The sequence below is a fragment of the Cetorhinus maximus genome, chromosome 20, assembly GCF_964194155.1.
Source record: "Cetorhinus maximus chromosome 20, sCetMax3.hap1.1, whole genome shotgun sequence".
Lineage (NCBI taxonomy): Eukaryota > Metazoa > Chordata > Chondrichthyes > Lamniformes > Cetorhinidae > Cetorhinus > Cetorhinus maximus.
This window is the reverse complement of record NC_135898.1, coordinates 6,889,778-6,917,679: the sequence shown is the minus strand read 5'-3', so window position 1 is coordinate 6,917,679 and position 27,902 is coordinate 6,889,778. Positions and strand designations below refer to the sequence as shown.

The 27,902-nt window shown below is 50.0% G+C and overlaps 2 protein-coding genes across 4 annotated transcripts in view; one reads left to right on the top strand and one right to left on the bottom strand.

The window, feature by feature from the left end:
* Nucleotides 1–3,132, bottom strand: part of ash2l (ash2 like, histone lysine methyltransferase complex subunit) — a 40,103-nt gene extending 36,971 nt beyond the window's left edge. For all 3 annotated transcript variants that reach the window (XM_078565412.1, XM_078565413.1, XM_078565415.1), the window contains exon 1: nt 3,020–3,132. In XM_078565412.1, the coding sequence (XP_078421538.1) occupies nt 3,020–3,078 (59 nt within the window). In that variant the 5' untranslated portion in view covers nt 3,079–3,132. The remainder of the gene's footprint in view (nt 1–3,019) is intronic.
* Nucleotides 3,133–17,298: 14,166 nt separating this feature from the next.
* Nucleotides 17,299–26,803, top strand: LOC144694738 (nodal homolog 2-A-like). The gene is made up of 3 exons (XM_078565312.1): nt 17,299–17,614; nt 20,408–21,204; nt 26,515–26,803. The coding sequence occupies exons 1-3, from the start codon at nt 17,299–17,301 to the stop codon at nt 26,665–26,667; spliced, it is 1,266 nt and encodes a 421-aa protein (XP_078421438.1). The 3' UTR covers nt 26,668–26,803.
* The last annotated feature ends 1,099 nt before the right edge of the window (nt 26,804–27,902 follow it).

Here is a 27,902-nt window from a genome sequence, read left to right as displayed (position 1 = left end):
AAAGAAAACAAACGGATAGTTATTGAACACTGCAGTGATAAGAGGATAACCGTGACTCAGTTAGAACGAAATACTCAGGACAACTTCTGCACACAGCTGGTTTACGAACTAACACGTTTTTTCCTCAGAAAAAACCGTTTCAGCCTCAGCTGGAGTATTCCAACCAATTCTGGGTGCTACACTTTAGGAAGGATGTCAGGGCTTAGGAGAGGAAGTAAGAGATTTCCCAGGGTGGGTACTGGGGATGAGGGGAAACTGAAGCTGGGATTAAGGGCAGGTTCCATCGAGATGTTGAAAATTCTGAGGGTTTTTCATCGAGTAAACAAACAAGAAATTGTTTCCATTGGCAGGGGGTCAGATGTCACTGATTTAAGATAATTGGCAGAGTACTGAGAGAGGGCTTGAGGTGACTTTTCTCCAAAGAATTTTTACCACACATTGTGACCTGTTGTGATCCAGAATAAACTTCCTGACAGGGTGGTGGAAGCTGATTCTGGGGAGTAACTTTCAAAAGGGAACTGGAGAAATACTTGATGGGCGAACAGCCCTCCGTCTCACAAGACAATGGCTTGCGCATGGTGGTCAACTCTTCATCGAGCTTTGACTGGTGTAGTTCAGGAGCTCCACTCTGACATGGCAGTCTCCTGCTACATTTGCTGCAGAGGAAAGCAGTGTGCTGAAAAGGTGCACGGTTTGCTGGTGTCTGTTTTCTCTGGGAACTCTGCTTGGCCAGCTGAGCTTCCTGTTTCTGTTCGCCTTGTCCAACACCCTTTCAAATCGTCAGCCTCCAGAGGCCATGGACGTCAGTCACTGTATCCTAGTTCTCTGTGTCCTAAACACTAGAACAAGGAAAATATTTGCAGGACTGAGAGAAGCATCGGGGAATTGGGGGCAGGGTAGGAAGACGGGGAATTGGGGGCAGGGTAGGAAGACGGGGAATTGGGGGCAGGGTAGGAAGACGGGGAATTGGGGGCAGGGTAGGAAGACGGGGAATTGGGGGCAGGGTAGGAAGACGGGGAATTGGGGGCAGGGTAGGAAGACGGGGAATTGGGGGCAGGGTAGGAAGACGGGGAATTGGGGGCAGGGTAGGAAGACGGGGAATTGGGGGCAGGGTAGGAAGACGGGGAATTGGGGGCAGGGTAGGAAGACGGGGAATTGGGGGCAGGGTAGGAAGACGGGGAATTGGGGGCAGGGTAGGAAGACGGGGAATTGGGGGCAGGGTAGGAAGACGGGGAATTGGGGGCAGGGTAGGAAGACGGGGAATTGGGGGCAGGGTAGGAAGACGGGGAATTGGGGGCAGGGTAGGAAGACGGGGAATTGGGGGCAGGGTAGGAAGACGGGGAATTGGGGGCAGGGTAGGAAGACGGGGAATTGGGGGCAGGGTAGGAAGACGGGGAATTGGGGGCAGGGTAGGAAGACGGGGAATTGGGAGCAGGGTAGGAAGACGGGGTTGCAGCAAAACATCATCCATGGTCATACTGAACAGTGGAACAGGCTTGAAGGCTGAACAGCCTCCTCCTCTCTCTTATCTTCTTAATGGGATATTTCTTGTACAGAGCCAGCACAGATTTGGTGGGCCAAAGGAAATGGCTTCCTTGTGTGCTGCCTCCTCCTTTGGCAGTTCCTCAGTATCGAGGGTGACTTGCTTCAACTCTGGTTTGATGGGTTCTGAGATGACTGATGAGTCCAATGCGTGATCGACAGACCCTTCCACATGCAGGGTGGGTGGTGCTTGAAGGATCAGGGAGAGGAGGCATTTGGAGGATTTGTTGGCTCTCACTGCACCTCGATTTTGCCTCTGCATCGTCCTGACGTAATGCGTTCCATGCCTTCCCGAATAAACCTTCTCCATTTTGGTCAGTCACAGGTCAGGGTCTCCGGTGAGTCGGCGGCCTTGTTAGGCCTCTTGAGCAATGAGGACATCCCTAAAGCGTTTCACTGCCCTCTGGGAGTCTCCTGCCATGATTGAATTCTGAGTAGACCAGTACTCTGGTGTCCGGCAGACACGTGACATGCCCTGCCCAGCAGAGCAGGTTTTCAGTGATTGCGCCTCAATGCTGGGCAAGTTGATTTGGGAGAGGGACTCTGCGGTTGGACTGCCATTCTTGTCACTGGGTCTGAAGGGACTTGCTGGTGGTTCTGCTCCAGTGCTTTGAGATGGGGGGGGGGAAGAGAGACGGGGGGGGGGGGGGGGGGGGGGGGGTGTGAGTTGAGGGGGGGTGGGGGAGTTGAGGGGGGGGTGGAGTTGAGGGGGGGGAAGTTGAGGGGGGGGGAGTTGAGGGGGGGCGGAGTTGAGGGGGGCGGAGTTGAGGGGGGGGAGTTGAGGGGGGGAGTTGAGGGGGGGGAGTTGAGGGGGGGAGTTGAGGGGGGGGAGTTGAGGGGGGGAGTTGAGGGGGGACTTGGGGAGTTGGGGAGGGGGGGAGAGGGGAGGAGTTGAGGAGGGGAGTTGAGGGGGGGAGTTGAGGGGGGGGAGTTGGGGGGGGAGTTGGGGGGGGGAGTTGAGGGGGGGGAGTTGAGGGGGGGGAGTTGGGGAGGGGGGGAGAGGGGGGGAGTTGAGGGGGAGTTGTGGGGGGAGTTGAGGGGGGGGAGTTGGGGGGGAGTTGGGGGGGGGAGTTGAGGGGGGGGAGTTGAGGGGGGAGTTGGGGAGGGGGGGAGAGGGGGGAGTTGAGGGGGAGTTGTGGGGGGAGTTGGGGGTGGGAGTTGTGGGGGGGGGAGGAGTTGTGGGGGGGGGAGTTGTGGGGGGGGGGGAGTTGTGGGGGGGGTAGTTGTGGGGGGGGGGGAGTTGTGGGGGGGGGGAGTTGTGGGGGGGGAGTTGTGGGGGGGGGAGTTGTGGGGGGGGAGTGTGGGGGAGTTGGGGGTGGGAGTTGAGGTGGGGGAGGAGTTGTGGGGGTGGGGGAGTTGTGGGGGGGGGGAGTTGTGGGGGGGGGGGGGAGTTGTGGGGGGGGGAGTTGTGGGGGGGGGAGTTGTGGGGGGGGGGGGGGGGGGGAGTTGGGGAGCGGGTCACTCTGACCACCCTCACCTTCCTCCTCCGGCTCCGGCCGCTCCTGGACTCTCTCCTCCCGCTCCCGCCGCCGCCATCTTGCTGCGCGTTCCCGATCTCGCGAGAACTCAGGGCACGCGCGATCCGTCCCGACCCGCGCCTGCGCGCGCTCGCTCTTAAAGATCCCGCCCTGTCGGCGGGACAAAGGTTCCCCACTGTCCAGGGCCCCGCCCCCACAGTCCCCGCCCCCCACAGTCCCCGCCCCCGCCCAATGTCCCCGGCTCCGCCCCCTGCCCAGGCCCCGTCCCCATCATCGGCCCCGTCCCCACAGTCTCCGGCACCGCCCCGCCCCCGCCCACTGTTCTCGGCTCCGCCCGCCTGCCCTCGGCCCCGCCCTCGGCCCCGCCCCCACAGTCCCCGGCTCCGCCCCCACTGAACCCGGCTCCGCCCCCTTCGCTGTATTTGTGGCTGAGACTCTTCAATCTCCCCAGCCCCATCTCACCCAGCAGAGCAACTCTGTGCAGAAATTCATCCTGGAAATTGTAATTCTCCTTTAAATACCCTCCCCAAACAAAAAAGTTCCTCAAAGGTACACAGTCCGATCCCACTGAAGGTTGACAGTTGTTTGGATTCTGGTTGCTCTTGGACAATGTCCCCTTCAATCCGGTGTCTCATGGCCGGTGCCATGACATGGGGTTCAGGAAGAAGGAATTTTCCCCCACTCAACCCACCCACCGCTTGTCACCTCCTCCCCCCCCACCCCAACCTCCACACCCAACAACTTTTCACTTAATAATAATTCCACAGTCATTTAGTCTTCCTGGACATGTAAGGTTGCAATGCAAACTTCCTGAAATCTAAAACAGCATCTTGGGTGTGAAATTCGACTTGGGATAGGAGGGTAACACAGATGCTGTCTCGTTCGAGTCATAAGGACTCGAAACGTTAACGAAGTACTTTGGAAGTGTCGTCGTCACTGATATTTATATTGAAGATTTAACATAACAAAACACTCAAAGGTACTTCACAGGTGAAATTATTTAATCAAATTCGACGCCAAGTCACAAAAGGAAAATGGGGCAAAGGCAGGAAGGTGGAGTTGAGGATTAGCAGATCAGCCGTGATCTCATTGAATGGTGGAGCAGACTCGATGGGCCGAATGGCTTACTTTTGCTCCTTCGTCTTATGGTCTTAAATGACAAAAAGTTTGGTCACAGAGATAGGTTTTAAGGAGTGTCTTAAAGGAGGAGAGGGAGGTGGAGAGACTTAGGGAGTGAATTCCAGGGCTTCAGAACTATGCAGCTGAGGCAATAGTGAAGGGATAGAAATCAGGGATTTTCAAGAGGCCAAAGGCACTGATGAAACACAAATGAAAGCCAGTTAGTGTCGCTCAGCGATGGGTAAACAAGTTCTGATGAAAGGTCAACGACTTGAAACGCTAACTCTCTTTCTCTCTCCACAGATTCGGCCTAACTTGCTGAGTAGGTCCAATGTATTTTCTGTTTATCCTTCAAATTTCCAGCTTCCACAGTATTTGGCTTTCGCATGGGTTAACAGGACTGGGTGGGAGGGGGGATACGGAAAAGAAAATGAATTGGGGATGGCGATGATGAGCTGAGGATAGGCTCAGCAAAGTACAGGTAAAGGGGCGTTTTTAGCATTAGAATCTAGCAACAAGCTGCCTCACTGGATTAGTATAACAGTACTCGTGCTGAGACCTGCCAGGCTGTTATCCCGCTGCCTGTCTCTGGATGTGACCTTGCAGTCTGTGCCAGTTTTTGAGCAGCATGTTTTACGATTTAAATCTTTCTTGTCCCTGTGAATGGTGTCTGCTAAAATGACAAATCGTGGCAGCAAATGTTCCTCCAAGATTCAAGGTGTGTTTTTTGTGTATCCAGCTCGGATGACCAAGAGCCAAAAACAAATATACACAGGCCAGGTCTGAATATGCACTCTTTTTGACAGAATTGCTGCTCCTACTGTTCACCAGACAGTGGCAGCATTTCACCAGGATTCAAATAAATATTGCATTTTTGACAGCGCCTTTCACAGCTTCAGGATGTCCCAAAGCACTTTGCAGCCACTGAAATACTTTTTGAAATGTAGTCAATGTGTTCATGTGTGTGTTTAGATGTTTTTTAGTACGTTCCTGTGTCTGCATATATCTATATATGGGCAAAGACCTGGCAAATGGAGTATAATGTGGGAAAATGTGAGGTCCATTTGGTCAGGAAGAATAAAAAATTATCTAAACGTTGAGAGATTGCAGAGCTCTGAGGTGCAGAGGGATCTGGGTATCCTAGTGCATGAATCGCAAAAGGATCGTTTTTTTTATTCATTCACAGGATGCAGACTTTGCTGGCTGGGCCAGCATTTGTTGCCCATCCCTAGTTGCCTTTGAGAAGGTGGTGGTGAGCTGCCTTCTTGAGCCGCTGTAGTCCATGTGGTGTAGGTACATCCACAGTGCTGTTAGGGAAGGAGTTCCAGGATTTTGACCCAGCGACAGTGAAGGAATGGCGATATATTTCCAAGCCAGGATGGTGAGTGACTTGGAGGGGAACTTCCAGGTGGTGGTGTTCCTATCTATCTGCTGCCCTTGTCCTTCTAGATGGTAGTGGTCGTGGGTTTGGAAGGTGCTGTCGAAGGAGCCTTGGTGAATTCCTGCAATGTGTCTTGTAGATGGTACATACTGCTGGTACTGTGCGTCGGTGGTTAGGGGAGCGAATGTTTGTGGATGTAGTGCCAATGAAGCGAGCTGCTTTGTGCTGGAGTGTCGAGCTTCTTGAGTGTTGTGGGAGCTGCACTCATCTAGGCAAGTGGGGAGTATTCCATCACATTCCTGACTTGTGCCTTGTAGATGGTGGGCAGACTTTGGGGAGTCAGGAGGTGAGTTACCCGTTGCATGATTCCTAGCCTCTGACCTGCTCTTGTAGCCACAGTATTTAAATGGCGAGTCCAGTTCAGTTTCTGGTCAATGGTAATGCCCAGGATGTTGATAGTGGGGGATTCAGTGATGGGAATGCCATTGAACATCAAGGAGTGATGGTTAGATTCTCTCTTGTTGGAGATGGTCATTGCCTTGCATTTGTGTGACGCGAATGTTACTTGCCATTTGTCAGCCCAAGCCTGGATATTGTCCAGGTCTTGCTGCATTTGGACATGGGCTGCTTCAGTATCTGAGGAGTCGCAAATGGTGCTGAACATTGTGCAATCATCAGCAAACATCCCTGCTTCTGACCTTATGATGGAAGGAAGGTCATTGATGAAGCAGCTGAAAATAGTTGGGCCGAGGACACTACCCTAGCAACTCCTACAGTGGTGTCCTGGAGCTGAGATGATTGACCTCCAACAACCACAACCATCTTCCTTTGTGCTAGGTATGACTCCAACCAGAGGAGAGTTTTCCCTCTGATTCCCATTGACTGCAGTTTTGCTAGGGCTCCTTGATGCCACACTCGGTCAAATGCGGCCTTGATGTCAAGGGCAGTCACTCTTACCTCACCTCGGGAGTTCAGCTCTTTTGTCCATGTTTGAACCAAGGCTGTAATGAGGTCAGGAGCTGAGTGGCCCTGGCAGAACCCAAACTGGGCATCAGTGAGCAGGTTATTGCTAAGCAAGTGCCACTTGATAGCACTGTTGATGACCCCTTCCATTACTGATGATCAAGAGTAGACTGATGGGGCAGTAATTGGCCGGGTTGGATTTGTCCTGCTTTTTGTGTATGCAGGTGCAGTAAGTAATTAAGAAAGCTCATAGAATGTTATCATTTATTGTGAGGGGGTTGAATATGAGAGTAGGGAGTTTATGTTTCAGTTGTATAGGGCACTAGTGACACCACATCTGGAGTACTGCGTACAGTATTGGTCACCTTATTAAATGCGTTGGAAGCAGTTCAGGGAAGGTTTACCAGACTAATACCTGGAATGGGTGGGTTGTCTTATGAGGAAAGGCTGAACAGGCCAGGCTTGTATCTGCTGGAGTTTAGAAGAGTGAGAGGTGACTTGAAATATACAAGATCCTGAGGGATCTTGACAGGGTGGATGTGGAGAGGATTTTTCCTCTTGTGGGGGAATCTAGAACTAGGGGCCCCTGTTTAAAAATAAGGGGTCGCCCATTTAAAACAGAGATGAGGAAAACTTTTTCTCTCAGAGGGTCATGAGACTTTGGAACTCTCTTCCTCAAAAAGTGGTTGAGGCAGAGTCCTCAAATATCTTTAAGGCAGAGGTAGATAGATTCTTGATAAGCGATGGGGTGAAAGGTTATCGGGGGTGGGCAGGAATGTGGGGTTGAGGTTACAATCAGATCAACCATGACCTTATTGAATGGCGGAGCAGGCTCGAGGGGCTGAGTGGCCTTCTCCTGCTCCTAATTTGTACATGGGTGTATGTGTCTATGTGTGTGGATGCGAATGAAAACACTGTACAAGGACAGAATTGGACCCCATCCTGACCATGTGGGCAAGGACCCAGTCAGCTGCCAGAATGGAGGGCATCAACTCCAACAATAATTTGCATTTCTATAGTGCCTTTACCGTAATAAAACATGTTGAGTTATTTCACGGGAAATTACAAAGCAAAATTTGGCACTGAGTCTCATAAGGAAATCTTTGGATGTGTGACCAAAGGCTCGGTCCAACAGGGATTTGTTAACAAGTTTTAACAAGTGCCTGACAAGAGATGAAAGAGGGAGTGAGGCAGTGAGGTTTAGGGAGGGAACTCCAGAGCTTAGGGCCCGTTCAGGATCCAATAGGGATGCCAGGGTTGTAAACAGCCTGGTTCAGCCTCAGGCTGCTGCCGGGTAGAGGGATGGAGTTGAGAGCGAGGGATCCAGAGCAATGGCTTTGGTCTTCTCAATCTTTAACTGGGGGATATTTCTGCTCTGCAGTACTGGATGTCGGAGAAACCACCAGGCAAATCAGAGGCAATGCAGAGAGGTGGTTGTGGGCGAGAGCTGGGTATCATCAGTGTACATGTGAAAACTGACACAGTGCTTTTGGATGATGTCACCAAGGGCCAACATAGAGATGGGAAATAGGAGTGGGCCAAGGATAGATGTTTGGGGGACCACCAGAGGTTAACAGTGCAGGAGCAAGAAGGGAAGCTGTTGCAAGTGATTGTCTGGCTACGATTAGACAAAGAAGAATGGAACCAGGAAAGAGCAGTCCCACCCAGCTGGACAATGGAGGACAGGGGTTCGAGCAGTACAGTTGTGTCATGCTGCATACTAAATGTAGTCAACAAGAGTAACTCTCAGAGAGTAACCCACCTCCTGAATCCCCAAAGCCTGTCCACCATCTACAAGTCAGGAGTGTGATGGAATACTCTGCACTTGCCTGGATGAGTGCGGCTCTCACAACACTCAAGAAGCTTGAAACTGCCCAGGACAAAGCAGCCCGCTTGATTGGCACCACATCCACAAACATTCACTCCCTCCACCACCAACACACAGAAACAAGATGCAATGCAGCAACTCGCCAAGCCTCCTTCAACAGCACCTTCCAAACCTGCGACCTCATCGTCGTCACTCCCTGGAAATGATGGAGATGTCTGGCATGCTTCATGATTTGTGTGTCCACAGTTGGCTCATTCTGGAGCCACAGGCCTTTGGGCAGAGGGGACAAGAGTTGTCCTGAGCAAGAGAGGGTTCTCAAGCCAGGTAACCACTCTCTTACACTTTTCTCATCTCTCCGCAGCAGAGTTTACGCGGTCAGTTTCCGACTGAGTTGTAACTTGTTGGATGAGGCGCTGTCTGATGGCGCCAATGTCAATTTTACTCCTTTGCAATAAGGCTTTCTGAATGTCCCTGAAACATTTTCCGTGTCCTTCTTGAGATCAGCTGTCTTCCTCAAGTTATGAAGAGAGGATTTGCTTCAGAAGCCGATTATTTGACACGTGGATGCCGTGTCCAGACCAGTGAAGCTGATTTCACAAGATGATGGTTGTGATGTTGGAGGAATCGGCTTCAGTGATGATACTGGAGTTTGTCCGCCTGTCCTCTCACTTGACTTTGTGTATCCTGTGGAGACAGCGCTGGTGAAAATTCTCCAGTACCCGAATCTCACTGCAATACAGAAGGGTGGATATATCAAGTGTTGTGGACTAAAGCCTTTGACCTCTTCTGGAGATCTTCATTTTCAAAGACCCGGTTGTGAGGAAGGTTGCACTGGCACAGCTGGTTCTGTGCTGGATCTCATCTTCGATGGTGACCTTTTGAGAAAGGTAGGGGAAGTGGACCTCCAACACCTCGAGGCACAAGAGCAGCAGACCCATGGGAACACCACCATCTGCAAGTTCCCCTCCAAGCCACTCACCATCCGGACTTGGAAATATATCACCGTTCCTTCACTGTCGCTGGGTTAAAATCCTGGAACACCCTCCCTGACACCACATGGACTGCAATGGTTCAAGAAGGCAGCTCACCACCACCTTCTCAAGGGCAACTAGGGATGGGCAATAAATGCTGGTCTAGCCAGCGACGCCCACATCCTGTGAAAGAATAAAAACTGAATGAAGATGGATGGTTTACTACAATCACATAGGATATTAATTGCGACTAAAGTAAGGGCCATTTCAATTCTGTCAGTGCTGCAGGGAATGAAAACCTATCTGGAGAAGCTTTGGGAAAGATGGACACAGATTCAGGAGTCGACAGCATGTTCAACGGCTTAAGTGGGGCAAGGGAAGTTGGAGATGGGGCAGTAGTTAAGGGAAGTTGGAGATGGGGCAGTGGTTAAGGAAAGTTGGAGATGTGGCAGTAGTTAAGGGAATTTGGAGATGGGGCAGTAGTTAAGGGAAATTGGAGATGGGGCAGTAGTTAAGGGAAGTTGGAGATGGGGCAGTGGTTAAGGAAAGTTGGAGATGGGACAGTGGTTAAGGGAAGTTGGTGATGGGGCAGTGGTTAAGGGAAGTTGGAGATGGGGCAGTAGTTAAGGGAAGTTGGAGATGGGGCAGTGGTTAAGGGAAGTTGGAGATGGGGCAGTAGTTAAGGGAAGTTGGAGATGGGGCAGTAGTTAAGGGAAGTTGGAGATGGGGCAGTAGTTAAGGGAAGTTGGAGATGGGGCAGTGGTAAAGGGAGGGTGGAGATGGGGCAGTAGTTAAGGGAAGTTGGAGATGGGGCAGTGGTTAAGGGAAGTTGGAGATGGGGCAGTAGTTAAGGGAAGTTGGAGATGGGGTAGTAGTTAAGGGAAGTTGGAGCTGGGGCAGTAGTTAAGGGAAGTTGGAGATGGGGCAGTAGTTAAGGGAAGTTGGAGATGGGGCAGTGTTTAAGGGAAGTTGGAGATGGGGCAGTAGTTAAGAGAAGTTGGAGATGGGGCAGTGGTTAAGGGAAGTTGGAGATGGGGCAGTGGTTAAGGGAAGTTGGAGATGGGGCAGTAGTTAAGGGAAGTTGGAGATGGGGCAGTAGTTAAAGGAAGTTGGAGATGGGGCAGTAGTTAAGGGAAGTTGAAGATGGGGCAGTGGTTAAAGGAAGTTGAACATGGGGCAGTGGTTAAAGGAAGTTGGAGATGGGGCAGTAGTTAAGCGAAGTTGGAGATGGGTCAGTAGTTAAAGGAAGTTGGAGATGGGGCAGTGGTAAAGGGAAGGTGGAGATGGGGCAGTAGTTAAGGGAAGTTGGAGATGGGGCAGTGGTTAAGGGAAGTTGGAGATGGGGCAGTAGTTAAGGGAAGTTGGAGATGGGGTAGTAGTTAAGAGAAGTTGGAGATGGGGCAGTAGTTAAGGGAAGTTGGAGATGGGGCAGCAGTTAAGGGAAGTTGGAGATGGGGCAGTGGTTAAAGGAAGTTGAAGATGGGGCAGTGGTAAAAGAAAGTTGGAGATGGGGCAATAGTTAAGGGAAGTTGGAGATGGGGCAGTAGTTAAGCGAAGTTGAAGATGGGGCAGTGGTTAAAGGAAGTTGAACATGGGGCAGTGGTTAAAGGAAGTTGGAGATGGGGCAGTAGTTAAGGGAAGTTGGAGATGGGGCAGTAGTTAAGGGAAGTTGGAGATGGGGCAGTAGTTAAGGGAAGTTGGAGATGGGGCAGTGGTTAAGGGAAGTTGTAGATGGGTCAGTAGTTAAGGGAAGTTGGAGATGGGGCAGTGGTTAAGGGAAGTTGCAGATGGGGCAGTAGTTAAGGGAAGTTGGAGATGGGGCAGTAGTTAAGGGAAGTTGAAGATGGGGCAGTAGTTAAAGGAAGTTGAAGATAGGACAGTGGTAAAAGGAAGTTGGAGATAGGGCAATAGTTAAGGGAAGTTGGAGATGGGGCAGTAGTTAAGGGAAATTGGAGATGGGGCAGTAGTTAAGGGATGTTGGAGATGGGCAGTGGTTAAGGGAAGTTGGAGATGGGGCAGTGGTTAAGGTAAGTTGGAGATGGGGCAGTAGTTAAGAGAAGTTGAAGATGGGGCAGTGGTTAAAGGAAGTTGAACATGGGGCAGTGGTTAAAGGAAGTTGGAGATGGGGCAGTAGTTAAGGGAAGTTGGAGATGGGGCAGTAGTTAAGGGAAGTTGGAGATGGGGCAGTGGTTAAGGGGAGTTGGAGATGGGACAGTGGTTAAGGGAAGTTGGAGATGGGGCAGTAGTTAAGGGAAGTTGGAGATGGGGCAGTAGTTAAGGGAAGTTGAAGATGGGGCAGTGGTTAATGGAAGTTGGAGATGGGGCAGTGGTTAAGGGGAGTTGGAGATGAGGCAGTAGTTAAAGAAGTTAGAGATGGAGTAGTAGTTAAGGGAAGTTGGAGATGGGGCAGTAGTTAAGGGAAGTTGGAGATGGGGCAGTAGTTAAGGGAAGTTGGTGATGGGGCAGTGGTTAAGGGGAGTTGGAGATGGGACAGTGGTTAAGGGAAGTTGGAGATGGGGCAGTAGTTAAGGGAAGTTGGAGATGGGGCAGTAGTTAAGAGAAGTTGAAGATGGGGCAGTAGTTAAGGGATGTTGGAGATGGGTCAGTAGTTAAGGGGAGTTGGAGATGGGGCATTAGTTAAGGGAAGTCAGAGATGGGGCAGAGGTTTCAAGCACAGAGAGGTCAAGGGTGGGTTTTTTGAGGAGATGGGCTGATCTGGCAGATTTGAATGTGTGGGGAGGGTGGGTGGAACAGTAGCAGAGAAGAAGGAAATATTCCTTTACCGGTGAATAGGGTCAGCAGTTTGGTGGAAATAGAGTTGAGAGACCACGAGGTTGGTCCCAGGAACAAGTTGGAGGGGAAAGATCGAGCCTGTCACACCCAGTCATAATAGCTCTGGACTTTCTCTACCAGGAGTCCATCCTGTCCCCCACTCCACCCAGACACACAACACCCCTTCCCACCCGCAAACTAAGCCATACCCTGGGAGAGGTAAAAATCCAGGACCAAATGGAGTAGAAAATTCCTCTCTGACGATTACATGGGTTATGTGCTGTTTAACTGCTCAATTATTGGATCCCTTCCCTAGTCCAGATCCCTCTTGAAGGGAGGGAGCCAGCAGCCATCAGATGAGGTGACAATGTATCTGGATGCTCACTATCCACTGTGAAATGGAGAACTGTCAAATGTCACACCTATTAAATGTGAACAATCATATAGAAGTCCAGAAAGAGGCCAGTCAGCCCATCATGCCTGTGCCATCTACCTCCACTTCCCCGTCTTTTCTGTATCCCTGTAAATATATATTTTTTCTCTTGGGGTGCTTATCCAATTCTCTTGAAAGTCATGATTTGATCTATCTCCACCACACTCTCAGGCAGCACAATTGAGGCATTCAACAGGGCATTCGATGATTATGTGAATAGAAACTATGTGCAGGGGGAAAAAGCAGGGAAATGGCAGGAGGTCATAATCCTCATGTGGAGAGCTGGTGCAGACACGATGGGCCGAATGGTCTCCTTCTGTGATTTTGAGATTCTGTGTTCAATCTCCCTCCGCCACTCTCAGTGTTCAATCTCCCTCCACCACACTCAGTGTTCAATCTCCCTCCACCACACTCTGTGTTCAATCTCCCTCCACCACACTCTGTGTTCAATCTCCCTCTTCCACACTCTGTGTTCAATCTACCTCCGCCACACTCTGTGTTCAATCTCCCTACACCACACTCTGTGTTCAATCTCCCTACACCACACTCTGTGTTCAATCTCCCTACACCACACTCTCAGCGTTCAATCTCCTTCCACCACACTCTGTGTTCAATCTCCCTACACCACACTCTGTGTTCAATCTCCCTACACCACACTCTGTGTTCAATCTCCCTCCACCACACTCTGTGTTCAATCTCCCTACACCACACTCTCAGCATTCAATCTCCCTCCACCACACTCTGTGTTCAATCTCCCTCCGCCACACCCTGTTCAATCTCCCTCCACCGCACTCAGTGTTCAATCTCCCTACACCACACTCTGTGTTCAATCTACCTCCACCACACTCAGTGTTCAATCTCCCTACACCACACTCTGTGTTCAATCTCCCTCCACCACACTCAGTGTTCAATCTCCCTCCACCACACTCTGTGTTCAATCTCCCTCCACCACACCCTGTTTTCAATCTCCCTCCGCCACACCCTGTTCAATCTCCCTCCACCACACTCTGTGTTCAATCTCCCTACACCACACTCAGTATTCAATCTCCCTACACCATAGTCTTGGTCAGTGCATTAACATCCTAACACTTGCTGTGTACAAAGGATTTTGTTCTCCTGTTGCTGTTGCAGAGCCCCCAACCCAGCCTCTCCCAACCCTTTCTCCCTGAACCCCAAGATATTTTAGAACAATGAAGCAAAATGGTTCAACAACAGTAAAGAAACAATAGTATATATTCTTTTATTAAACAGTCATGGGCTTTTGTCTCTTGGTTGACCTTCACAGGAATGTTTAATTCCTGGAGTCAGCAGCTGGGGCAATAATAGTAATGACAAAATCTGGTCAATATGTTAACCCTTTCTGATGAAGAGTCATATGGACTGGAAACGTTAACTGTGTTTCTCTCCGCAGATGCTGTCAGACCTGCTGAGTTTTTCCGGCTATTTTTGTTTTAGTTTCAGATTTCCAGCATCGGCAGTATTTTGCTTTTATCTTAGTGTTAACCCTTTAATGGCTCGGCCTATTTCACCCAATTTTGATTTTATAAAATGTCCCAGTTTTTCCACAATGGAAATCATGCAACAGAGCCGGAAAAGCGTCAGCATTTCAGCTGGAGCAGGCCAGCAGCAGACTGCAATCTTGTGACCGCTGGTCATTCTCCAATCAGAATTCAAACCCGAAGCTTCGGAGTATTTTGGGGACATTCAGACACTCAGTGCACGCTGCCCTCTGGAACCACAAAAATCCTTGCAGGTTTCCAACCGGAATCCTGCACGAAACAAAAACAGAATTACCTGGAAAAACTCAGCAGGTCTGGCAGCATCGGCGGAGAAGAAAAGAGTTGACGTTTCGAGTCCTCATGACCCTTCAACAGAACTGGGCAAAATTAGGAGACGGGTGAAATTTAAGTTGGTTTAAGGTGGGGGGTGGGAGAGAAGTTTGGAGGGGGGGGGAGGGGGTGGTTGTAGGGACAAGCAAGCAGTGATAGGAGCAGATAATCAAAAGATGTCAAAGACAAAGGAACAAAGAGGTGTTGAAGGTGGTGATATTATCTAAGAGAATGTGCTAATTAAGATTGGATGGCAGGACACTCAAGGTACAGCTCTAGTGGGAGTGGGGTGGAAAGACTGACAGGGCATTACAGGTATAGATTTAAAAATAATGGAAATAGGTGGGAAAAGAAAAATCTATATAAATTATTGGAAAAAACAAAAGGGAGGGGGAAGAAACGGAAAGGGGCTGGGGATGGAGGAGGGAGTTCAAGACCTAAAGTTGTTGAATTCAATATTCAATCCAGAAGGCTGTAAAGTGCCTAGTCGGAAGATGAGGTGCTGTTCCTCCAGTTTGCGTTGGGCTTCACTGGAACAATGCAGCAAGCCAAGGACAGACATGTGGGCAAGAGAGCAGGGTGGAGTGTTAAAATGGCAAGCGACAGGGAGGTTTGGGTCTTTCCTGCATCTGTCTCGGCATTCTACTTTTTAGAATCTAGACGAATGGAGAAAGTGTTTGCATTTACAGGGGAGTCCAAAGCGAGGGGGTCATCAATACAAGACAGTCACTGATAAATCCGATGGGGAACTCAGGAGAAACTTCTTTACCCAGAGAGTGGGAAGAATGTGGAACTCGCTCCCACATGGAGTGGTTGAGGCGAATAGGATAGATGTATTTAAGGGGAAGCTGGATAGACACACGAGGAGGATGGAGGAAATAGAAGGATGTGTTAAAAGCAAAATACTGCGGACGCCGGAAATTTGAAACAAAAACAAAAATAGCTGGAGAAACTCAGCAGCTCTGACAGCATCTGTGGAGAGAAAGACAGAGTTAACGTTTCGAGTCTGCGTGGACTCTTCAATCATCCCAGGATTGGGAAGGATATGTTGATGGGGTGAGATGAAGAGGGAGGGGGGGGGGTGGTAGCAGGGGGCTGGTGCGGAGCACAAAGACCAGCACAGACCAGTTGGGCCGAGTGGCCTGTTTCTGGCCTATTCAATTCAATACATTGAATTGGAACTTCAGTTGGAGTGTTTGACAAACCGGGGGTGGGGGGGGGTGGTGGGAATAGACTTGAAAAGGAAAACAAGGTTTGGATGAGTCCTGAGCTGCTGAAGCAACATCACTTCCCCACATGGGCTGAACCGCCAGGGGTTGTGACAACATTTTCATAAAGGCTGCTGAAGTGACTGGTCTGAAAGTCCCACTCTCTGCACAGAATTTGCGGGGCTTTTCTTTTTTCTTTTCACCTGATTGCGGATTTTGGGGGGTGGGATGGTGGGGGAAATCTGATCACAAAGGAATTGTGCAACGTCGCTGACACCAGAGAGAGAAATGAGCAGATAATGAAATGAAGCCGCCGACCATTAGCAGGTCGTTTGCGCTGCTCAGTTCAAAGGGGCCGGTAACTCACTCCCTTACTGGGATGAAATGTATCCCCTTCCCACCCCCCAAGCAGTGAACGTGCTGGGACCTGCAAGTCACCCTGTCGGCTTTCCGACTTTAATTCCTAATTATAAAGCTTCCCATTTGCATTTGCAGAGCATTTCAGGCCTCAGCTCCTGTCTAATTTGTAGGTGCCGAGTTATGGACTTGGTCTCACCCGGGGGAAGAGGCAGCCTGGGTGAGAGAGAGAGAGATGATGAAGAGGGTGATGATAAAGTCGGTTATTTGGGACGCATTATGGGCTGGATCGAATGAGGCCGCTCTTTATAGAATGATCTAATTTGGACAAAGCTGATCTGATCATGGGCCCGAACAGTCTGAGGACTGTTTAATTCACACCCCCCTGCTCTCTCTCTCTCTCTCTATAGCCAGCACTCGGGAGTAAAGGGAACTCGGCTTGTCCAGGGAGCTGGGGAGAGTGAGGATGAACTGGGATAAAAGCAAAAAAAAACTGCGGGTGCTGGAAATCCACAACAAAAATAAAAATATCTGGAAAATACTCAGCAGGTCTGGCAGCATCTGCAGAGAGGGACACAGTTAACGTTTCGAGTCCGAATGACTCTGTTCTGTTGAAGGGTCATTCGGACTCGAAACGTTAACTGTGTCCCTCTCTGCAGATGCTGCCAGACCTGCTGAGTTTCTCCAGGTATTTTTATTTGTGTTGAGGATGAACTGGATGAGCTGAGGACAACCAGCTCAGTCCCCATCACTCCCCAATTGACTCAGTTCACCCACAAACAGCTCAACCAGGATTTGGATTTCATGTCACAAACCTCTATAACCTCACAGCCTCTTACATATCACCTCCAAAGATCACCGTCAAACGGATAAACCCCTCTTTGGAAGATTGAACGAAAAGGAGGGTTTCTCAGGGGATGGCATCGGCCCCCACCGGCCCCAATTGAACATCCCGCTGCCTCTCACTCTCTCCTGCTGCTGGATCTCTGACTGTTTTCACTTTTGCCCGGCGAGGAAGAGGGATTTTTTCTTGGGAGACAGAGAGAGAGAGAAAGAGAGAGGGGCTTGGGAAGAGGGTGAAGGTTCAGGATGGAACAAGGGGAAGGGTTTATTGTGATGAGACCAAAACAAAAGTAGCTGGAAAAACTCAGCATCTGTGGAAAGGAAGACAGAGACAACGTTTGGAGTCTGTATGGACTCTTCATCCGAATTGTGGGGGTGTGTGTGGTGTTTGTGGCACAGAGGCTGTGACCTGAGACTGGGGACACTGAACTTGTGTGTATTGAAGTGGAGGAAATGAGGTCTGTGCCCATCGGGAGGCAGTGGAGAGGCGGACAGATCAAAGGGCTGAGCGTGTGCACATAAGGAGCAGCCCTGACTCTCTGGCGCTCCAGTCTCTGCTGCTCGGGACCCCGGGATGTCTCGCCGCCGCCTCCAGCAGCAGCAGCAGCAGCAGCACCACCACCACCTCGCAGCCAGGGTCACCCTCCTCCTGTTGGGTGCCGGGCTCCTGGGCGTCCCGAGCCGGGCACAGGAGCAGGGCAGCCAGCGCCAGCCAGCCGGGAGGGCACAGAGGGGGGAGCCGAGGGCGAGGGGCTCCGGACCCAGGCAGAGCCCCCTGTACATGATCGAGTTGTACAGGGCAGTGAGCGGGAGGGGAGGCGCTCAGATGTCAGCCCTGGAGCACACCGCCCTCCTCCAGGCCGGACAAGTGGTCAGCCTCCTGGCCAGAGGTAAGGCTTCCGTGATCCAGGGGCTGGAAAAACTGGGCAAGGGTCACACAGGCTGGGAAGGTGACCAGAAAAGCGAAACACTGCGGATTTGGAGCATCTGTGCAGAGAGAGAGAGAGAGAGAGACAGAGATAGTTAACGTTTCGAGTCCTTGTGACTCTCCTTCAGAACGGGAACAGCTCTGAAGAGTCACACAATTTGGGAAGGGTGAACCTCTCTCTCTCTCTCTCTGCACAGATGCTGCCAGACCCGCTGAGATTTCTTTCCAGCACTTTCTGTGTTTTTTTTATATATTTCAGATCTCCAGCATCCGCAGCATTTTGATTGTCCTGAAGTCAAACTGGAGAAACCTTCGTCCCTCTTTCTCTCTCTCTCTCTCTCTCTATTTCTCTCTCTCTCCCTATTTCTCTCTCTCTCCCACTCTCTCTTTCTCTCTTTCTCTATTTCTCTCTCTCTTTCTCTCTCTCTCCCACTCTCTCTCTTTCTCTCTCTCCCACTCTCTTTCTTTCTCTCTCTCCCCCACTCTCTTTCTCTCTCTCCCACTCATTCTTTCTCTTTCTCTCCCACTCTTTCTTTCTCTCTCTCTCCCACTCTTTCTTTCTCTTTCTCTCCCACTCTCTTTCTTTCTCTCTCTCTCTCCCACTCTTACTTTCTCTTTCTCTCCCACTCTCTTTCTTTCTCTCTCCCTCCCACTCTCTCTTTTTCTCTCTCTCTCCCACACTCTCTCTCTCCCACACTCTCTCTCTTTCTCTCTCTCCCACTCTCTCTCTCTCTCTCTCTATTTCGCTCGCTGCTCTCCTTGTGAAATTCCCTTTGGGACTCTGTTCCACCCCAAACCCTCCAGGGGTCCTGAGGCCAGATGTCCCCCCCTCCCCCCGAGCCCATGAGCAGGACAGGGGATGATGGGGAGCTGACAGCAGTATCTGCCCGGGCAAGAGTGCCGACAGCCTGAGCACTCGCAGCCAGCTGCCGGATAGCCGGCCCGGCTGACATGCTCACCGGGATCCTCCTCCCTCCCTTTCCCACAGACCAATCCAGCCCTCAGCCATGGGTCCATGTTATTGGTAATGTTAGTGTCCTCTTCAGCAGCAGCTGGACTTCCACCAGAAAGCATTCCCCCCCCGCCCCCCCAAAGAAGGTCAGACACACCGAATCAGACAGTGCTCACAGCACAAAGAGAGGCCATTCAGCCCCTCGTGCTAGATCTGTTAGTGTCTGTGGAGAGACTGGCCCCTGACAGTTCTTCAGAACCTTACTTTGGAGAAAAGAATTCGCATTGAGGTAGCGCCTTTCGCCACCTCGGAATAGCCCGGAGTGCATTTGGAAGTGTGATCCGTGTTGCCATGCAGAAAATGCGGCAGACCCTTTTCACACAGTAAGATCCCACAACAGGCAATGGGCCACCGACCAGAGAATCAGCATGGCAGTGATTGGCCAGGACCCCGGGGAGGACCTGCGACCGTGGGATCTTATACCCTTGCCTGACAGGGTGGACTGCCCTTGGTTGAATGTTTCATCTGAAAGATGGCACCTCCGACAGGGCAGCATTCCCTCAGCACCGCAGCAGAGTCTCCACCGAGATTGCGGTAGCACTCGAATAAATCTGACACACCCTTCCAAATCATTTTCAAATCTATCGAGAAACCCATTCAAACGTGAACATGGCACCAGAGCTGATTAGAAGGAGGCCATTCAGCCCATCGAGCCTGTTCTGCCATTATGTTCAATCTGGCTGATCTGTATCTTAATCCCGTCTACCTGCCTTGTGCTCTGACCTCACGCACGTCCCATGGTCTCAGTCTTTAGGTCCAATTCCAACATTCACAACCTTCTTGGGGGGGGGGAGAGATTCCAGATCCCTGTTACCCACTGAGTGAAGGAATGCTTACTGATTTCATTCCAAAAACAGCTTGGCTCTAATTTGAAGATTATGTCCCCTCGTCTTTTTGAGTCCTCCACCAAAGGAGATACTTTCTCAATATCAACCTTCTCACAACATGTTAAGTACCTTGATCAGCTAATCCCCCACCCTTCACAACTCAAGGGAATACAAACTCAGTTTATCCAACCTGCTCACACCATTTAACCCTTTAAGCCCCAGGGGTAAGTTTGCATCAACGCTGATGTGAAAATTATGACTAATTTCTAGTCAATTAGTGTCTCTTCCTCACCATTTCATTTCTTGATATTTTTCATTGGCTGACCCACAATGGGTGAAAAACAATCGAGGCAGTTAGGAAGGAGCTGACCATCTGTCCTTCTCTCAGCTCAATTTCCACCCACTTTCTTACCTTCTTCCATCATTGGGGTTTTGGAGGCCCCAGTCGACCTTTCACCCCCTTACCCAAAGGGCCATTGTTCGCATGTGAACTTTAACACTGAATGTTGGCCGTTCACATGACCATCAACTGAGCTGGGAAAGCCAATCATGGTGGAGCTTGGAGGAACAGCTTAACTTTGGGCCTAGGTTGTAAATCGCTCCATCACTGGGGGTGGCAGGGTGTTGGGGGGGGTTCTGGTGCGGGATAATTGATAAGATGGAGTGCTTTGTTGACTCCATTATCGTTGTATCATGCAACTGGCATGATGGCAGAAGGTGAAGTAAGTGAACCTTCACCTTTCGTTGTTGAACAATGTCTACGCTCTTTCTACTTGAGAGTATTTGAGGATGAAGAACTTCCAGGGTTGCGGACAAAGAGCCGGGATATGGGATTAAGCATGACTGCTCTTTCGAAGGGCCAAATAGCCTCCCTGTGTGCTGTAAGCTTCTGTAACTCAAACCCTTCCTCTTTCAGGTTGGAATCAGAGCGGAGGGACCTGGACATTTGATTTCGACGTGACCTCCATTGCCGACCGTGCCTCCGTGCAGTTTGCCGAGCTCAGAATCCGGCTGCCTCCCTTCTCCGCCTGTCACAACACCACAGTTCTCATCAACCACAGCCACAGCTACAAGTGCAACGGCAACAGGACGTGCCACGATCGCTTGCCCCTTGGCTCCTTCGCTGCGAACCCTTCCGCCGTCAGCTCAAACTGGAAGGTATTCAACATCACCAGCCTCCTGAGCAGCGGGCTGAGCCAGGAGTCCCCTCCGCACGAGGCACCCGGGAGGCAGGGTCTTCAGCAGCCCCCCTCCGAAGATTGCCAGGGAAACAGGGAGCACCAGCAGCGCCTGTGGGAGAAGTTTGCCAAGCTGGCAGCGATGGGCAGCCGGAGCAAGCCCCCTCACAGGAGCGCAGAGCAGATCATGATGGTGGTGTTCTTCGAGAAGAACAGAACGGAGGCCGGGGGGATCTCCTCCACACTCCTGAGGACTGTGCAACACTCCAAGTTCCAAGCGGCTGCCAAGGACAGCGAGGATGGCAACAGCAGGAGGCAGAAAAGAAACAGGAAGGAAAGACTGAACATGGGAAACAGCACGTCAGTGAGAGACCAGTCCCTGTGTCGACGGATGGACATGGAAGTGAACTTTGACCAGATCGGCTGGGGAGGATGGGTCATATACCCCAAAACCTTCAATGCCTACAGATGTGGGGGAGAATGTCCCTCACCCTTGGACGAGACTTTCATGCCAACCAACCATGCGTACATGCAGGTGAGAAGGAAGAGATACCCTCACTTCCCTGGGAGGGCATTTGATCCAGAATTATTGGAAAAGAGGGTCTGTTTTAGGGGTAATTGTGAGTTTGAGTGACAATGTGAAACAGACAGTATCAGATCAGCTGCCATTCACATATATATAAAAGCAAAGAACTGCGGATGCTGGAAATCCAAAACAAAAACAAAAATACTGGAAAAACTCAGCAGGTCTGGCAGCATCGGTGGATTGGAACACAGTTGACGTTTCGAGTCCGCATGACTCTTCGACAGAACTAATTAAAAATAGAGAAGGGGTGAAATATAAGCTGCTTTAAAGGGTTGGGGTGGGGGGGGGGGGGGGGGGGGGGGGGGGGGGGGAGTTCGGACAAGAAGAGCTGGATAGAGGGCCAGTGATAGGTGGAGATAACCAAAAGATGTTATAGACAAAAGGACAAAGAGGTGTTGAAGGTGGTGATAATATCTAAGGAATGTGCTAATTAAGGGTAGAAAGCAGGACAAGCAAGGTACAGATAGCTCTAGTGGGGGTGGGGTGGGGGGAAGGGATCGAAATAGGCTAAAAGGTAGAGATAAAACAATGGATGGAAATACATTTAAAAATAATGGAAATAGGTGGGAAAAGAAAAATCTATATAAATTATTGGAAAAAACAAAAAGGAAGGGGAAAATCAGAAAGGGGGTGGGGATGGAGGAGAGAGTTCATGATCTAAAATTGTTGAACTCAATATTCAGTCTGGAAGGCTGTAAAGTGCCTAGTCGGAAGATGAGGTCCTGTTCCTCCAGTTTGCATTGAGCTTCACTGGAACATTGCAGCAGGCCAGGGACGGACATGTGGGCATGAGAGCAGGGTGGAGTGTTGAAATGGCAAGCGACAGGGAGGTCTGGGTAATGCTTGCGGACAGACCGAAGGTGTTCTGTAAAGCGGTCACCCAGTCTGCGTTTGGTCTCTCCAATGTAGAGGAAACCGCATTGGGAGCAACGAATGCAGTAGACTAAGTTTAGGGAAGTGCAAGTGAAATGCTGCTTCACTTGAAGTGAGTGTTTGGGTCCTTGGACGGTCAGGAGAGGGGAAGTGAAGGGGCAGGTGTTGCATCTTCTGCGGTTGCATGGGAAGGTGACATGGGAGGGGGTTGAGGTGTAGGGGGTGATGGAGGAGTGGACCAGGGTGTCACGGAGGGAACGATCCCTACAGAATGCCGCCGGGGGGGTGAAGGGAAGATGTGTTTGGTGGTGGCATCATGCTGGAGTTGGCGGAAATGGCCGAGGATGATCCTTTGAATGCGGAGGCTGGTGGGGTGATAAGTGAGGACAAGGGGGACCCTATCATGTTTCTGGGAGGGAGGAGAAGGTGTGAGGGCGGATGCGCGGGAGATGGGCCGGACACGGTTGAGGGTCCTGTCAACCACCATGGGTGGAAAACCTCGGCTAAGGAAGAAGGAGGACATGTCAGAGGAACTGTTTTTGAAAGTGGCATCATCAGAACAGATGCGACGGAGGCAAAGGAACTGAGAGAATGGGGTGGAGTCCTTACAGGAAGCGGGGTGTGAGGAGCTGTAGTCAAGGTAGCTGTGGAAGTCGGTAGGCTTGTAATGGATATTGGTGGACAGTCTATCACCAGAAATTGAGACAGAGAGGTCAAGGAAGGGAAGGGAAGTGTCAGAGATGGACCATGTGAAAATGATGGAGGGGTGGAAATTGGAAGCAAAATTAATAAATTTTTCCAGGTCCCGACAAGGGCATTTAGTAGCACCGAAGTAATCATCGATGTACCGGAGAAAGAGTTGTGGGAGGGGGCCTGAGTAGGACTGGAACAAGGAATGTTCCACATACCCCATAAAGAGACAGGCATAGCTGGGGCCCATGCGGGTACCCATAGCCACACCTTTTATTTGGAGGAAGTGAGAGGAGTTAAAGGAGAAATTGTTCAGTGTGAGAACAAGTTCAGCCAGACGGAGGAGAGTAGTGGTGGATGGGGATTGTTCGGGCCTCTGTTCGAGGAAGAAACGGAGAGCCATCAGACCATCCCAGTGGGGGATGGAGGTGTAGAGGGATTGGACGTCCATGGTGAAGAGGAGGCAGTTGGGGCCAAGGAACTGGAAAATTGTTGATATGATGTAGGGTGTCAGAGGAATCACGGATGTAGGTGGGAAGGGACTGGACAAGGGGAGAGAGAATGGAGTCAAGATAGCGAGAAATGAGTTCCGTGGTGCAGGAACAGGCTGACACAATTGGTCTGCCAGGACAGTCCTGTTTGTGGATTTTGGGTAGGAGGCAGAAGTGGGCCGCCCGAGGTTGGGAGACTATCAGGTTGGAAGCTGTGGAAGGAAGATCTCCAGAGGAGATGAGGTCAGTGACAATCCTGGAAACAATAGCTTGATGTTCAGTGGTGGGGTCATGGTCCAGGGGGAGGTAGGAGGAAGTGTCCGCAAGTTGACGCTCAGCCTCTGCGAGGTAGAGGTCAGTGCGCCAGACAACAACAGCACCACCCTTGTCAGCGGGTTTGATGACAATGTTGGGGTTGGACCTGAGAGAACGGAGTGCAGCAAGTTCAGAGAGAGACAGGTTAGAATGGGTGAGAAGAGCAGAGAAATTGAAACGACTAATGTCATGCCGACAGTTCTTAATGAAAAGATCAAGAGAAGGTAAGAATCCAGAGGGAGGGGTCCAGGTGGAGGGAGAATATTGGAGGTGGGTAAAAGGATCCATTGAACGGGGAGAGAACTCCTGCCCAAAGAAGTGAGCACGGAGATGAAGGTGGCAGAAGAAGAGTTCAGCATCATGCCGAGCCCGAAATTCATTGAGATGAGGGCGTAAGGGTGTGAAACTGAGTCCTTTGCTGAGCACTGAACTGAGCTGCCATTCACAGATCTCTCCTGAGGTGTCAAATCCATTTAGCACAAACGACCAAAGTTAAAGTTAACCCTTTTAAATATTCAGCTCAACCATTGTAAAAATGAAACTAATATCTCTGGATTAACATTTCTCAAATGTCAAACATTTTTCCATGAACCTTCAGTATGAGTACCTCTTTTCCTTTCCTACAATCCATCTGCTTCATGTCCTTACAGATAGGAAAGATGCCGTCCTTCCCTGGTCTGGACAATATGTGACTCCAGCTTGTGACTCTAAACTGTGCTCAGTCGTGGCCGAGTCACTGAGTTGTACAAACCACTCCCAGTGGTTCACCACCACCACCATCACCACCTTCTCAGGTTGAGCAGTAAATGCTGGACCTGCCAGCGATGCTCACACCCTGAGAATGAATAATAAGCCAGATTTGCTCCCAAAAGTGGGATTTGCTTTTTTCAGTCTTTTAACTCAGAGCTGTCTTCTTACAATACCTTTATCTGGTTATAGTCGCTGGGTCAACATCCTGGAACTCCCTCCCTAACAGCACTGTGGGTGTACCTACACCACATAGACTGCAGCGGTTCAAGAAGGCAGCTCACCACCACCTTCTCAAGGGGAATTAGGGGTGGGCAATAAAGGCTGGTCTAACCAGCGATGCCCACATCCCATGAACGAATGATAAAAAGTTCCTGACTGATATTGCTTCACTCATTCTCTATCCAGTGGCCCCACGGATTACCCAGGTTCTCAATGATGCAGCAAGCACTGGAAGAAAAGTCAAGGATGAATGAAGCCATTCAGCCCATTAAAGTCCCTCAAGGTTCTATCGGAATATCCCGGTTTATGTGCAAACATTTCCACCAGGCAGATTATTCCAAACTTTCGCCACTCTTCCAATGACAAGCTCCTCCTTACCCCCCATTTGAGGACCATTTCCCCACTAAGTCAATTGCAAGTCCGTAAGTCGTGCACCCCAGGTGTGTTCACACTAGAATGGTTTTAGTTCCGGCTCCAAGGTCAGGCTCCCTTTCCATGGCGTAGGCCCATGACAAACTGGACCCACGATTCTATTTCTGGGATAAGGGAGCTGGAATCAGCCCTGCACATTGTCGCATTGGCAGAGGTCGATCTCCCAGTGTCAAAGTGGCTGAAATTTAAAACAATATCCCAAGGCTATCCTGTCCATTGCATTTCATAGTTTTTTTTTAATTCATTCAAGGGATGCGGGCATCACTAACTAGGCCATCATTTATTGCCCATCCCTAGTTGCCCTTGAGAAGGTGGTGGTGAGCTGCCTTCTTGAACCGCTGCAGTCCATGTGGTGTAGGTACACCCACAGTGCTATTAGGGAGGGAGTTCCAAAATTTTGACGCAGCGACAGTGAAGGAACGGTGATATATTTCCAAGTCAGTTTATGATCTCCACAGCAGCATTGCATTGCTTTCTCCCCTGCCAACCTCAGAGTATTCCCCACTGAAGCTCTCATAACCTAAAGCCTTTCACAGCTCTAGAGCTGGCTCCTCCAGCCCTCTCCTCTTCTCTCCTTCACCCTCCTAAACTCGCAACTTGGTCAAAACTTGTACCCTGTCCCACACAAAGTCCTGCTTTGCTTTTTGCTCACTGTGCTATGTTGTGCCATTTCAGAGTTCTCCATGGCCTGGCCCAGCCTTGTTCCAACAATCTCCCATGGTCGTACAGTCCTTCCAAACACTCTGATCTCCGCATTCCCCGCTCTTGTGTTTTCTTGGCAGACCATTACCCCAACACTGGCCTTCGCTTGCTTGGATCACTTCACCCTGTTTTTTTATTCCTGGGTTTCCATTCCTGAATACCCCCCATCTCCTCTTTTAGGAAGCTTCTCAAAATGCATCACTTCAACCAAGCTCCCAATCTCCTCGTCCCCTACTCACTGTCCCGGTCCCTCATCACCAGTCACTTGTACAGAGTTGAAGGAGGCCATTCAGTCCATCATGCCTGCGTTGGCTCTTTGAAAGAGCTATCCAATTATTTCCATTCCCCCCCTGACTTTTCTCCATTGTCTTGTAATGTTTCCTGTTCAAGTGTTTATCCAATTCCCTTCTGAAAGTTACGATTAATCTGCTTCCACCACCCTTTCAGGCAGAACGTTCCAGATCTGAACAACGCAGTCTAAAAAAATTCTCCTCATCTTCCCACTGATTGTTTTGCCAATTATCTGAAATCTACGTTCTCTGGTTACTGATCAACGTAACCACTTTCTCCCTCTCTACTCTTACCTAAAGCCTTCACAATTTTGAGGAACTCGATTAAATCTTCCTGTAAACTCCTCTGCCCAGAGGAACTTTCTTCACAGGAAAGTCAAGCTGCCATTGCTACTCTCTTCCTCCCTGTCCTCAGAGCGCAAAAGGAACTTGTTCTGATCTCTCTCCCTCTCTCAATCTCCTTTTTTTAATTGCAGACTTTGCTTTTTTAATTGCAGAGTTTGCTGAAATCCTTCCGGCCAGAACGTGTGCCGTGTACGTCCTGTGTGCCGGTCAAGATGAGCCCTTTGTCCATGTTATACTACAAGGACTGGGAGGTGGTGCTGAGCCATCACAAGGACATGATCGTGGAGGAGTGTGGGTGTCACTGATCAAAACCCATCAAAGGCCCGGAATGGAAAGACTTCTGTTTAAAAATATTATTTTAAAATAAATAATTAATGCAGTATATAGACTATAAAATGATATATTTTTATATATGTGTTGAATAAAGGTGACATAAAACTGTCCTCACTCTACTGTGTGGGCTACCGTACATCAATAAATCAGGATATGAACTAGATCTTAAGAAACAGGTGGAGGCCATTCAGCCTCTCGGTCCTGTTCTGCCATTTAATTCAATTATCACTGATAGTGATCCCCCCTGTTTCATTTACCTGCTTTGTTCCACATCAGTATAGATCTCTCATACAGACGGAGGCGTGATCCATTCTGGAAAGTCAATGGTTTGCAGGGCTTTGGGGGTGAAGCGGGCGTGTGGGACTAATTCGACAGCTCGTTTAAAGTGCTGACAGAGGCACAATGGGCTGAATGGCTTCCTTCTGTCCTGTGTCAATCTTCCATCTACTTTTCCCCATCAGTTAATTTAAACCATTTTATGAATGGGATATCACCACTAGCAGATTAAACATCAGAATTGAAACTTAATGTGTTTAGACGGGCTGAATTTTAACACTGGATGAAATTATCCTACAGGTACAAAGTATCTCTCTGGATTCTCACTCCCCCTTGCACAGAGATTGGTACTGAAACAAAACAAACGGGAACTGCTCTCACTCCCAGTTTATGATTTCTGAATTGGAATATTATCTATCTGACCATGTTGACCCTTCTCAAACAAGGTGTGCACTTGCTGAGCAGCAAGTGTGAATGGTCCTCTGGCACTGAGTGCATGGAAACACGCAACGATCAAATGGAAAATAATTTGCACAACCAGCTGAATTTTGAACAAATCTTTCCTCCTAAGCACATCCTCCCCCGACCCACACGCACTCCACACACACCCACTTGCACACTCAGTGATAACTCACCACACACAAGCTCACTCACGGACACACGCACCTGCCTTGGACAAGTTATTAGGGAACATCATATTCAGATTCCACAGGTGGGTGCGAGCTCACGTCTCTTGCAGCCAGAACTCAATGGCATTTGTTGTGACCCTCAAACTAGCACCAAGTGATTTCCCATTGCTAATGGCTCCTCAGTGGTACAATGAGCAGGGCCAGCGCAGTGAGGTGATAGGTCATCCTGGCCTAATGTTTCCGGTTAATCGTAAGGTTCCACATCTGTGCTCTGGGAGAGGCAGCAGTCAGGGTACCACAGA

Bases quoted from the DNA above. Each gene is read 5' to 3' on its own strand.
- LOC144694738 (XM_078565312.1), top strand. From the start codon at position 17,299: ATGTCTCGCCGCCGCCTCCAGCAGCAGCAGCAGCAGCAGCACCACCAC. The intron at 17,615-20,407 runs GTAAGGCTTCCG...TTCCTCTTTCAG, and splicing joins GGTCAGCCTCCTGGCCAGAG to GTTGGAATCAGAGCGGAGGG. The intron at 21,205-26,514 runs GTGAGAAGGAAG...TTTTAATTGCAG, and splicing joins CCAACCATGCGTACATGCAG to AGTTTGCTGAAATCCTTCCG.